Raw genomic sequence first — 12,461 nt, 5'->3', positions numbered from 1 at the left:
CAAAAGGAATTTTAATAAAAACTTCCAGCTGAGAACTATTTGAGATTTTAAAGACTGTATTACTGTATCACATTAGACATTAGAAAACTACATACTTAAAATTATATTACAAGAAATTATAATACTGTCAGGGCTTTTTTATCAAAAATTATAATACTGTCGGGGCTTTTTTATCATGGGTCAAAAACAGCCACAGAAAGCTTCTATATACCTTAAATGATCAAAGAAATTGTTGCTTATATAATTCAGTAACTTTCATAAAAAGACTATATTATAGGACAAATGGATATCCACATGCAAAATAAGGCTGAACCTTTACCACATCATAAATAAAAATCAGCTCAAAATGTATCAAAGACTTAAATATAAGAGCTAAAACTATAAAACTCTTCAAATAAAACATAGATGTAAATCTTTGTGACCCTGGATTAAACAATAGTTTCTTAGATGGCACCAAAAGCACATACAAGCAACAATAACAACAACAAAAACAAAAACAGATAAATTGGATTTTATCAAATTAAAAATGTGCATGATTTAAAGGATACCTCAAGCATGTGATGACAACATATAGAATGGGAGAAAGTATCTGCAAGTTATACATATAAATTACATGTATAAATAAGGGACTTGTATCCAAAATAAAGAGAACACTTATAACTCAATAATAAAAAGATAACTCAATTTTTAAAATGGGCAAATGGTCTCCAAAGAAAATACACAAACAGCCAGTAAGTACAGAAAAAGATGCTCAACATCATTAGAATCCAAAATGCAAATCAAAACCGCAATTACATTATCATTACACATCCACCAGGATGGCTATATTCAAAAAGTTAGGTAACAAAAGTGTTGGTGATGATGTGCAGAAACTGGAGCTTTCAGATGCTGTCAAAAATACAAAATAATACAGCCACTTAATCAAAGTCTAGCAGTTCCTCAAAAGGTTAAACATACAGTTACTGTAGAAACTGGCAATTCACTCCTCAATATAAACCCAATAGAAATAAAAACATATCCATACAAAAACTTGCAAATAAAGGTTAATAGAAGCATTGTACGCAAGAGTCAAAAGGCGGAAAAAGCCCAAATATCCATCACTAAAGAGTGAATAAACAAAATGTTGGTATTATCAATCCAATGTAACATTATCTGACAAAAATAAGGAATAAAATACTGATGCATCCTATACTCTTTTATGAAACATTAAAAACTAAGCTAAATGAAAGATGCTAGTCACAAAAGATCACATATTTTATTATTCCATTTATATGAAATATATAGGCAAATCTATATATAGAGAAAGAGAATTTGGTTGCCTAGGACTGGTGGCTAGAAGGGTGACTGCTGAAAAGTTTGGGGTTTCCTTATGGAACAATGAAAATATTCTAAAATTGACTATGGTAATGGGTTTCACAACTCTAATAATATACTAAAAACCACTTTTAATGAGTGAATTGTGTGATATGTGAAATACTGTATAAATTTCTAGAAAAAAATTAGCTCTGGGAAAGATTTCCATTTCTGACAAACACTTATGTTTTCTTCTATTCAATGAACTACACCATAAATTTTATTTCTCTTGACTTCACTGCCAACAAACTCACAGCTAAAATTTGTGGTCATATGTGCTTTCTTTTACCTCAATCTTTTGGTTCAGTTTGTTAACCCCATGTGTTTTGCTTTCATTGTTTTAATTTGTAAATATTCTACTGCAAGCCACTTCAATTTTTATTGGAAGCAGATGTGATAGCCGGCTGAGTTCTGAAAACTAAAAGATACTCATGATCCCTAACAAGGTACAAAATCCCTACTAAGTTCAGTTTGAGTTCCGCCAAGCAATCCCTTTCATCTTAACTACCATAAAGAACTGAACCAGTTTTCACATCAATTACATTAGATTTCCCTCTAAATTATATTATCATATAGAACATTATAATGCCATATTGCACATTTACCATATATTTAGCACACAAATAATATTTAAAATGAAATTTAAATGAACAAATCACTATTATAAGTTTAACTTTGTTTTGGGAAATTCAATCCTACCCTAACAGGTGAGGATGACTCCTCTGTATTTCGTTTCTGGGACTCAGTGTCCACGTCTTGGCGCTTGTTCTTCATTCTTTCTCTAAGATCCCCTGTAGGTCTTTCTGGTGACCTTTGAACCAAAACAAAAACAACAACAAAAAAAACGAAATAAAACAACAAAAATCTATGTTTATATATTAATAACATTTTCTATAGATGTATTTACAGAAATAACCTCACAAATCTCAATATACTTTTTCTGACCCTGACTCCTAAATTTCTGAAAAATAATTTCACCTTAAATATGACATGCAAAACATAAGCAACACTTACAGTTTTTCTCCCATTAACAATAAAAATGTCTATGTTAAAATTCCATGAAGTGGCAGGTACTGATGACGTGAATACATGTGAGCTGAGATAAAAGGAATTAATAGCTTGACTTGTTTTCCTATTAATCATATAAATATATTAGTTACATGTGGAAGCCAAACATAATACTAACACAAAGTTTTAAACTATAAAGTTGCAAAATTAATCTAGAGGTAGCAGCAATATCAAATATACATGCAAGATATACAAAGACATTACAAGAAATAAGTTTCTTACATATACATGCATGTGGTTGGATGCAACGTCAACAACTGAGAAAATACTTTATATAACTTCAGAATCAAAGCAAATATAGGAGCTTTATAATTTTTCTTAAATTTTAATTTATTTCAGAATAAAGAAAGAAAACAAGTCAAAGCAAAATTTTACAACAGTGATTTTCAAATTCTGTTGCAAATTTTTTTAATTGAAAGAAAAACATATTTATACTCAGCAGTGGTAAGGCTTTATTATTTATGCTAGGAATTTCACAGCATATGGCTATGCAATTATTTTCACTATCAGTTGGAAAAAATAAAGGAGAGATAGAAAACACCTTGCCTTTAAAGTCTATTTCTAGAACACCTTTAAAAGAAGGCAAAATAAGTTAAAAAATGTTCTGTTCCTCTTTGACTACAAAAAAAGTACTGTCTATAAAAAAGATATGAACAAATCACATAAATATTCATATCTATTTCAAGCAGCCACTGATCAATCAAATCAATTCCTTGATTTTATGAATATAAATCATAAGGTTAGTGAAGTAATAATTTGAGTTAATTCACTTTAAAGGATCTCAATTAATGTTTACATGCACATTTAATAGATGTATATTAAGTGTTTTAACAGTTAAAGCTAAACTTGAAACTGGAACCTCTTTTTAAGAACCAGTACTTAAATTATGATTATGATGTTCACGTAAATCCTGTGTGCCCTGGTTTCTTTTATATTATATAATAAAAGTTTATTATGAACTTGTTTCTATTCTAAACAGCACCCAACAGAGTGAATGTTCTACACACAGCAAATTCTCAAGAAATTACTTAAGTCTTGTATATAAGCATATAAATGAGCATTTTGTAAAATACATTGCTTTTCTTCTCATCTTTAACTCACATTATGAAATATATTTTTCCTCCCTACAAAAAAAATGCACAAATACAAAAGAAGTTATCAGATGGAAAAACACACACAAAATAGCAAAATTATAATAAATATCCTTTATTCTTAGTAAGGACATTATTTTTTCCCATTTTAAACAAATTTCTCTGACCATTTTTCTCAAAATTATTTCTTAAGTAAAAATTGAGTCAGCTAATAAATTTCAAAGATGAATTTAAAAAAATATTAAAAGTGTAGTATTAATGTAAGCAAAACATTAAAATTATGGAAAAAGTTTCACCATGTTAAGTATACACATGTATATATACATATACAATAACACTAATTTTCCCACATTAATGGAAGTGACAAATGACAATCTAAATACAAATAAAACAATATTCAGAATCACAAATAAACTAAAATATACAATGGTTATGTGAAAAGGAAGTTGGCTAATGTTGAGGGTTTTAATTTTAAATTCTACTAAATAAAATCTACCCATATACTACCTCCAAAAAAATCACCCTACTAATAAAAAGAAAAAAAAAATCTCCAGTTGCTAATGTTCAGTTTTTATAGTGTTTCTATGCCATAGCCACAACAACAGGCATAACCAATTTTGGAACTAAGTAAATTATTTGTTTAACAATCAAGTTAAAACTGTTTTTGTGACAAATTTTATATATATTACATCTTTAAACACCATAAAAGAATCATCATGAGGGACCAAAAGAAAAATAAAAGGTCTTTATTAAGCAAGTTTAATATAGCCAAGCCTTTACTAAAGGCAAAATGATGTTTGAAAGATGGAGTACGTTTATCCACATATAAATACGTATTTTCATTAACATTAACACTCTGTGACAAGGGATTTAGTAAATGTGTTTTAACCTACAGAATTTGTATAAAATTCAAATTCAGAACATCTTAACTAAAATTATATCCAATTTTAATTTTACTATTTTAAGAGTTAAAAATTGTCTAGCCTCACTAAAAAGAAGTTCAGACACCATGAGATTCTGCTGTCTTAAGCATCAATTTAATACATAATTGGGGGAAAAAAGTAATACACATATTACAAAAAGATCTATTATCATAACAAGTAAATACTAAATAAGTTAATTTTAAAGCAAACAATTTATTAATCTTGAAAATAAAAACAAAAAGATCTTGTCAATCTTTGACTACTGGTTAAGACTACTACCAATATGGAAAATCTAACCAAATGTATGGTTGTATTTCAGATTTTTATACTCGATAAATTACAAAAGCCATCTTCTAATAGTACATAAACAACTCAAAGTTCTCAGTTTACCTTCTATAATTGCTGCTATAACCTTTACCACGAGGTGAAGGGCCATGTACGAATCTACATGTGTTTCCATAGAGGCAGTTGCCAGTCTTCAGCCAGTTACGGCACTGTGTCTAAGAGACAGATATTACTATGTAAATTTCACATTGAGTTCTGGAAAAAAAAAATGCTAGTGGGACAAAATTAAAACAAATGCTATCAAAATTCCAGCTAACCTGTAAGATACTACTCCCCAAATAATAAAAACTTCAGGAAAAAAATATGAAAAACCCATAAACCTTACCACCTTTGAAAAAATTACTGAACCAACATTCCTACAATAAAACAACCTGTTCACGTTTATGATACAAATGAGTATTTCAATAATAGAATTCTAAGAGAACCCCTGTGACTATACTAGTAACAACTCACCTCTGGAGTACTGCCAGTGCTGGGTCCAAGCCTCTCAAATACACTGGGTCTTCGGGATGTGCTATCAGATATGGTCTTGGTATTTTCCACTGTGACCTTCCTTCTAATTTTTGACATTTTGTACTACTTTAACCAAAAAAGAAAGAGGCAAAACTGTAAAATTCTTCAGTTTTAAATAACTGAGCCCACAACTTACAAGTAGATAAAACTATAGGTAACAGTGTAAAATTACAGGGCATTTTCCTTGGGAGATAAAAAAGGCATAGGAGAGGTCACAGGTAAACAGAGATAAGGTATCTTCTAACACATGTCTCACTGGTGAATTTAAAACAGCTGTGAAATTTGTTGGCTAGAAGTATACCTCTTCTGCAGAGTGAACAAATATGATCCTACTCACATAGTAAAGTTTTCATGGCACAATCAACCTCAGAAGACATACTACAAAATCTTTACTTTATAAAGTTACTTACAAAAATTGCTTCAAAATTTAGTAACTCTAACCTCTAAGAAAAAGTTGTTAACCAACAACTGGTTAAATGAAGAAGAGTTATGCTGAAGAAAATTGGAAAACAAAACTGGGTGAAAATTTTGAGAGCAGAAATTATATTTCATAAGTTTAAGTGACAATAGTAGTTATGTTTCAAAAATCAGGTTGGAGAAAAATGAATGACATTTTAATATTTTCTTTGCCTTACAGAGATCAAAGCAATTTGATCAAGCCTATTTATTTTCCAGTAACAACTTTCAAAACAGGATAGATTGTAGAACTAGAAAAAGTCAAGGTGTTTCTATAATCTATACTACACTGACATAAAATTCAAAGGTGTTAAAAATAATTAACAAATTAGTAATAAGAAAAATGACAAATTATAAAAATATTTTTATTTTATTTTACCTTTAAGCTCTGTTGCATTTAATATAAACATAAAAATATTTTTTAAAAAGTAAATATAACATTCAAAAATGGAAACCATAATAAAAATCTAATCCAGTGACGTAATTGGGTAACTGAACTAGAAATGCAAGTATCAGATAATGATACTATAATATACATTAGAAAATAATATTGAATTCTAGACAAAGATACAACCCAGAGCACACACTACTATGGGAGGAGGGTAGAAACTGCCTCATAAGGGAAAGGGGAAAAAAAGCACTATTCTATATCTTGCTTTACACAAACTAAATATTACTTGAAATCTTACCAATCATCAAAAGTTACTAGAATGAATGATAGCAGCTAAAAGTTTCATTTGGTCTCTATAAAGATGACAAATGTTCTTTACTGTGTTTTCAAAGTAAAGACATATCACTTTAAAGAAAATTAAATCATGGTAGTACCTAACTGAAATTACCTAATACAGCAACAAAAAATTATAAACAATGTTTGGTTCTACGAGGTACTTCAGGTCATATTTTTAAAAGAATCCAAAGAATAAGAACAACATTAGATAAATAAAAGATGGTGCATCAAGGAAGGAAAATATGAAATAATATATGGTGGCTTGCCAGGTGCGGTGGCGCACACCTATAATCCCAGCACTTTGGGAGGCTGAGGTGGGAGGATCACAAGGTCAAGGGATCAAGACCTTTCTGAACAACATGGTGAAACCCCGTCTCCACTAAAAATACAGAAAAAAAAAAAAATTAGCTGGGCGTGGTGGCACAAGCCTGTAGTCCCAAGCTACTAGGGAGGCTGAGACAGGAAAATCACTTGAACCCCGGAGGCGGAGGTTGCACTGAGCTCAGGTTGCGCCACTGCACTCTAGCCTGGCAACAAAGCAAGATGGAAGGAAGGAAGCAAAGAAGGAAGGGAGAAAGGGAGGGAGGGAGGGAGGAAGGGAGGAAGGAAGGAAGGCAGGGAGTGAAGGAGGAAGGAAGGAAGGTTGGTTGGTTTTAAATTGGAAAATCTGTATTCTTATTCATTAATATGAAATGTATTAATTCTTTTGATACAATTGCAATTAATTCTTTGTGATTTTAAGAAGTTAGAGAATCACTTTACAGTAATTATAAATTTAAGAATCAGTGGAGAGCATCACATAAATAAACAATAATTTGTTGCAACACAAAGTTACTTACATAATAATTGTTCTCCAGGTAAGGAACTACACACCAATTCTACATACTGATGTTAGCATTATAACATAATCTCTGATTTAATTTTTTTAGACTCATTCTCAGTCAACATGTGAACGTATGGAGGAAAAGCTGGGAAAATTTCCTATGTCCATTTGATTTACTGAGCATAAAAAACTGAAAGCTAAGAGAAGTGGAGCTGCAAAAGATCTAGAATATGTGGAGCTTTAACTGAGAAAAACATTTTTTTTACAATATACATGCGAGCATGATTCAATAAGAAGTAAATGTATCATACAATATATAAGAAAAGTTTGAGAAAAACATAGTTTCATTATATATTGCTATAAATACTAATATACAATATACAGTATAATCCTTAACGATAATTTTTTTAAAAAACATTTCTTAATAAATAAAATTGAATAGGTTTCAAAATTTCCTTATTTGCCAGTTAGCTATAACTTAGAAAACAGGCACACCATTCTACCACACTGCCTCAAGTGGACTAACACTAATTTTTTCACTTTTCCCTCCACTGTCACTGGGAATGAGTTAGTTCTGTCTCCAACATCTCCACTACCCCCAACAAGCCTCCACTCCCAGCACAGCCTCCTTCAAAAATTTCGATGGTAATGGTTTCCAGTTAAGACAACAAGCTATTTATCATACCATCTATACTTAAAACATTGGTCATCTACCATCTCCTTTTTTGTTTTTCTGAGGTCTCCAGGTATTAACTCTATAGTTTCTTTTCCTGCTCTGTCCTCTGTTGCTTAATTCAGCACTACTCTCCTCCCTTGACCTATTGCTTTGCTGCTCTCAGAGCTCCTCTCCAATCCTAGACCCCTAATACAAACTTTGAAGATTTCAAGGGTTTGGATTTCTATGAAAGACAATCAAGTGAAGACTAGTGATTCACTTCCTCACCTCCCTCATCCCACCCCCATATTCTTTCCACAGAGACAAAAATTGCTTTTACAGGTGACATCAAGAACTATTCAAGATTCACCTACATAGTAATTATCCCAGGAATTTCACTTCCAACTACTACTGTACTGAGTCTTCCAATTTAGGGAGGAAATGAAATTAAGTAAAGATGTATTCTCATTTTTCTCAGAGTCCTAGAATATCAGCCTTCGCCTTAAAGTAGCACTGCAACTGAGTACAAGGTCTGGGTTACAGCAAGGTCCTGGACAGAAAATTTAAAACAATAATAATAACAATAATACACACACACACACACACACACATATATTCTTTAAAATGTTCATTAATGTGGTATATATACGTGTGTGTGTGTGTGTGTAAAACATCTAGTGCAAAAAGGAAAAAAGTAGGAACTGAAGTTTTCTAGCTGAAAAAACTCTTCTGATCATCCATGTAAAAACTTGCATCTGTAGTCAACAATAAAATGTTACTTAAATATTACTAATGAGACATTCAAGAGTTTGGATAAACGAAATGCTTTATGCTTGCAAAGAACACAATTTATAACTTTAAAAATCCCATTTGTCTAGAAATATACACAATATCTACAATACAACAGAAAAACATATCCTTTTTCATACATTAAAACTACATGTTGCCAACTAGGGTGACAATTAGAATTTTCAATCCTATTTAAAACTTTGGGCCCATACAGAAAAATGAACACCACAACAGTTAAAATGTTGACTTTAAGGAGGGGGAAAGCTTTTTCAAATTATATCTGAACAGGCTTCAATGAGAAGTAAATGCTTCAAAGTATATGAGAAAAATTAGAAACAATAAGATAAAAATGTAAACACTAAAGTCTTTCCTATTATAGAGAATATAAATCCAGATCATATCAATAACTTACTAATTTACTCTTCTATGAAGGTTTTCCTCCATTTTTGTTTTTGGTTTAAGTTGCCATCACACTTCCACCCACATCATGAGGTCTTTCCCAAACACGAGAATTATCACAGATAAAGTGGCACTAATGAAAATCTATTCCTTTATTTTCCTATTTCTCCTCTCCATTTGCAGAGTAAATGAGTATCTGCAGTCTTCTATCATCTCTTTTTATTAAAAAAGAAAATGGAAAAAGAAAAGGAAAATCCAGGACACAAAGTTTGAGTCTATTAATAAAGACACAACAAAAGACACAACACCGACTCCATCAGCTCTGCGCCTTCTGTGTAGTACCCCTTGGCCCAGTTGTTCCCGGCCCCACAGTGACCAAACATGAAGTTGTCTGGCCCGAAGATCTGCCCAAAGGGCCCTGAGCGCACAGAGTCCATGGTGCCCGGCTCCAGATCCAAGAGCACAGCACGGGCCACATACCTGCCACCACTGGCCTCGTTGTAGTAGTTAGTGGCGTTCCTGCGGCACCAGGCAATGGGAACTGCTCCCTTGCCCCAGGAAATTTACATTACACTATACTCAGAGGTTCACATTATAATTATGGCTGAGAAAGGAGAAGCATACAAGAGAGACAGACTCTTTTTGAATAACGATTCCAGACGCTCAATTACGAAAATCCTGTCAATAAACACATATCCCTTATAGAATCTTCACTTCAATCCATAACTATCTTTTTCAGGTCTCATCTTCTGGAAGCCTAAGTGAAAGCATAACATTTTAATCTGGATGAGTAGCGGCATAATATTAGGAAAGTTTCAAATAATTAAGCAATTAAAACTACATCAAGGTACTAATTGATAGGATAAATCCCTATACTCTGAATTTCTAAGATTAAAAAGGTGATACTAAAAATAAGGTATCTTCACATTTATACTTCATAATTTTAGAAAGAAAAAAGCTAAGTTTATCTGATGCAGTTTGAGAGAACAATTTAAAAATAACTTAATTCAACAAATTTTCAGATTGCTTCCATAAATTAATACTAAAACAATTCCAAACTAAATCCCAAACACAAGTGACAGAATTAAGCTGACTGCATAGGAATTAGTGAAGCAACGCTGTAGTACTGTGCAGAAAAAATAATTTGTTAAAAAGACTGCACAGAGAACATCCCATGCTGGTAGCTACTCTCAAGTGAAGTAAAAAGGACTGCAATATACAAAAATACACACACACACAAAAGAATAAAAGACTATATCAACAGCAGTTAATGTTTCAACTACTACTATAGCTCCACGTCTATAGGAGATGCAAGATGGAGTTGGGAGAGGTGAGTAGGTGAGGAAGACTAACATCCACTGAAAATCAATTCCCTAAGTAAATGTAAGTCAAACAATGTTTTTCCTCTATGCAAATGTCAATGCATATTAAAAATAAACACTGATGACATTACAATTTTAATAATTTGTATAGATGTTACGATACCATCCACTTGCCGGATTTGAGTATGTTAATTCATATTACAAATATGAAAATCATGTAAGCTTGCAAATCTCAAAAGACACAATGTCCATTTCAGATGATCAGTAATCAGGAAGCCTGTAAGAGGCATGCATTTGATAAAACTGAATCCTACTAGATGCACACAGTGAAAACCTTAGTTTCACAGCGCAGTATTTTTAGTCACAAATTGTTTGTTACAAGCTTGCATCAGCTTTGTTAGTCTCTAGTTGAAACTGTCATCTGTTATAATCTAAATAGTTCATTAAAAATTAGAAATTATTTGAAAATCTATAGATTGTATTCACAATACGCTCCAATATATTGTCGCTTAGGAACTAAAGCCAGTAATTTCAAATGTTACAGAACTAGACCCCACTAACTGGCACCACATACCCATAGACTGAACTGCATTAAGAATTTTTTCTCCAACCGTACCGCGGACTTTGAAAACTAGAAGTCTAAAGATGTTTTCCAAACTTCTTAAAATAATTCTTTAAAAATCCAAAAACCTTAAGAGACTTCATACTTCCATAATTTTCAAAGTAGTTCGAATTACCTGAAAGCCCCAGAGTACAACCAAGTACCTTAAGACTCTACCCTCCATAAACAAGATCTTACCAATCATTCAAGTACTATGAACTCTGAATAATTTTCAAACCACGTAAGTTGCATTGGCCTATAATACAGACATAATGCCAAATAGACTCTCTCCTTTCATTCCACTTTCCCCCGTTTCTGACAGTTGCCAAAACTACCTACCTACATCATGTGAAGATAAAGTACCACTCAATTCCCAGGACCTAAATGGTTATCACTGCTTAGAAAAAACAAGACCAATCACAAGATGTTTTTCTCTAACAGGTCTGGGACGCGTATAGAGGGAGATTCTAAATCTAAGCCCAAATTGCTGCACCCTTCCATCGCACACAAATGCGAATACCGTACAGGGGTCCCCGTGCGTACAGCAAACGGTAATGAGGGGCACAGCCTATCGTCTGAGTCTACCTATCTCCCTTCGACAAATGCCAGAATCATAGCCACAGCGCGAAGTTATGTGTGAGCACGGGGAGACACTGCAGAGTTAAGGGTGGGATGCTCAATGAACGCTAAAAATCTCAGTGACTCAAGCGAAGATGGGGGGTAAGCCGGGCCTCCACTTCCCGGGTCCGCCCCACGCCTTTCTCCAGAGACCCACGCCAATTCACTGAACACTTACCTCCTCCCCAAGCTCTCTTCGCAAGTGCAGTCCGGGGGCACCACCGCCGCCGCCGCTCCGAGGAGCGGGGGAGGCGACTCTCTGTCCCCGCGCCTGGAACCGGGAGGACGACGACGAGGAGAAAGCGGTGCGCGTGCGGTTCCCGGGAACCGGCCCTCGGCTAGCGAGGGGCCTCCGGGACGGCTGAGAAGCAGAACCCGCCCGCCGCCTCGCCAGGGTAAAGCGAAACTGCGTCGTAGGAAGAAAGATAACGAAGCTACTGAAGAGTAAAAAAAAAGGCAACAAAAACACTATGAGGCCGCTAGAAGGACCGCCTCAAAAAGCCGCCGGAAGTCACAGGTTTCCCCTGTTCCTCTATAGACCCCGGCAGCTTCCGGCCGTCAGATTAGTCGTCAGTGCGCAGACACCGCCCTCCGTGGACACGCCCCCGAGGCGTGACGTCCCCTGCGAGGAGCGAGCGTGCGGCCGGCCCTGGAAATCAGCAAATCTGTGCTCTGTGAGAGATCCTGCGACAGGAAACTGGGAGCCAGGGAGAACTAAAATGCCCATTTCAAAGTAAACGTAAGAGAGTTTTCTCTTTTTATTGCATAATTCGTTACT

General features: G+C 34.0%; 1 protein-coding gene and 1 long non-coding RNA gene across 12 annotated transcripts in view; one reads left to right on the top strand and one right to left on the bottom strand.

Moving 5' to 3' along the window:
- ZC3H13 (zinc finger CCCH-type containing 13) overlaps positions 1-12,227 on the bottom strand; it is an 84,701-nt gene extending 72,474 nt beyond the window's left edge. For 5 of the 6 annotated variants that reach the window (XM_003934357.3, XM_039473279.2, XM_074387735.1 and 2 more), the window contains exons 1-4: positions 11,862-12,227; positions 5,234-5,359; positions 4,826-4,935; positions 2,053-2,164 (exon numbers count right to left, since the gene is read on the bottom strand). In XM_003934357.3, the coding sequence (XP_003934406.1) occupies positions 2,053-2,164; positions 4,826-4,935; positions 5,234-5,350 (339 nt within the window). In that variant the 5' untranslated portion in view covers positions 5,351-5,359; positions 11,862-12,227. The remainder of the gene's footprint in view (positions 1-2,052; positions 2,165-4,825; positions 4,936-5,233; positions 5,360-11,861) is intronic. The other variant, XM_010344909.2, reaches the window with a different exon arrangement.
- A 43-nt stretch (positions 12,228-12,270) lies between these two features.
- The window catches only part of LOC141581635 (uncharacterized), a 76,706-nt gene continuing 76,515 nt past the window's right edge, over positions 12,271-12,461 (top strand). For all 6 annotated transcript variants that reach the window (XR_012514393.1, XR_012514391.1, XR_012514394.1 and 3 more), the window contains exon 1: positions 12,271-12,422. This is a non-coding gene — a long non-coding RNA (uncharacterized LOC141581635). The remainder of the gene's footprint in view (positions 12,423-12,461) is intronic.

The sequence above is a fragment of the Saimiri boliviensis genome, chromosome 16 (genome assembly GCF_048565385.1).
Source record: "Saimiri boliviensis isolate mSaiBol1 chromosome 16, mSaiBol1.pri, whole genome shotgun sequence".
In the NCBI taxonomy this organism is placed as follows: domain Eukaryota; kingdom Metazoa; phylum Chordata; class Mammalia; order Primates; family Cebidae; genus Saimiri; species Saimiri boliviensis.
The sequence above is the reverse complement of the archived record's forward strand: the minus strand, read 5'-3'. Positions and strand labels throughout refer to the sequence as shown.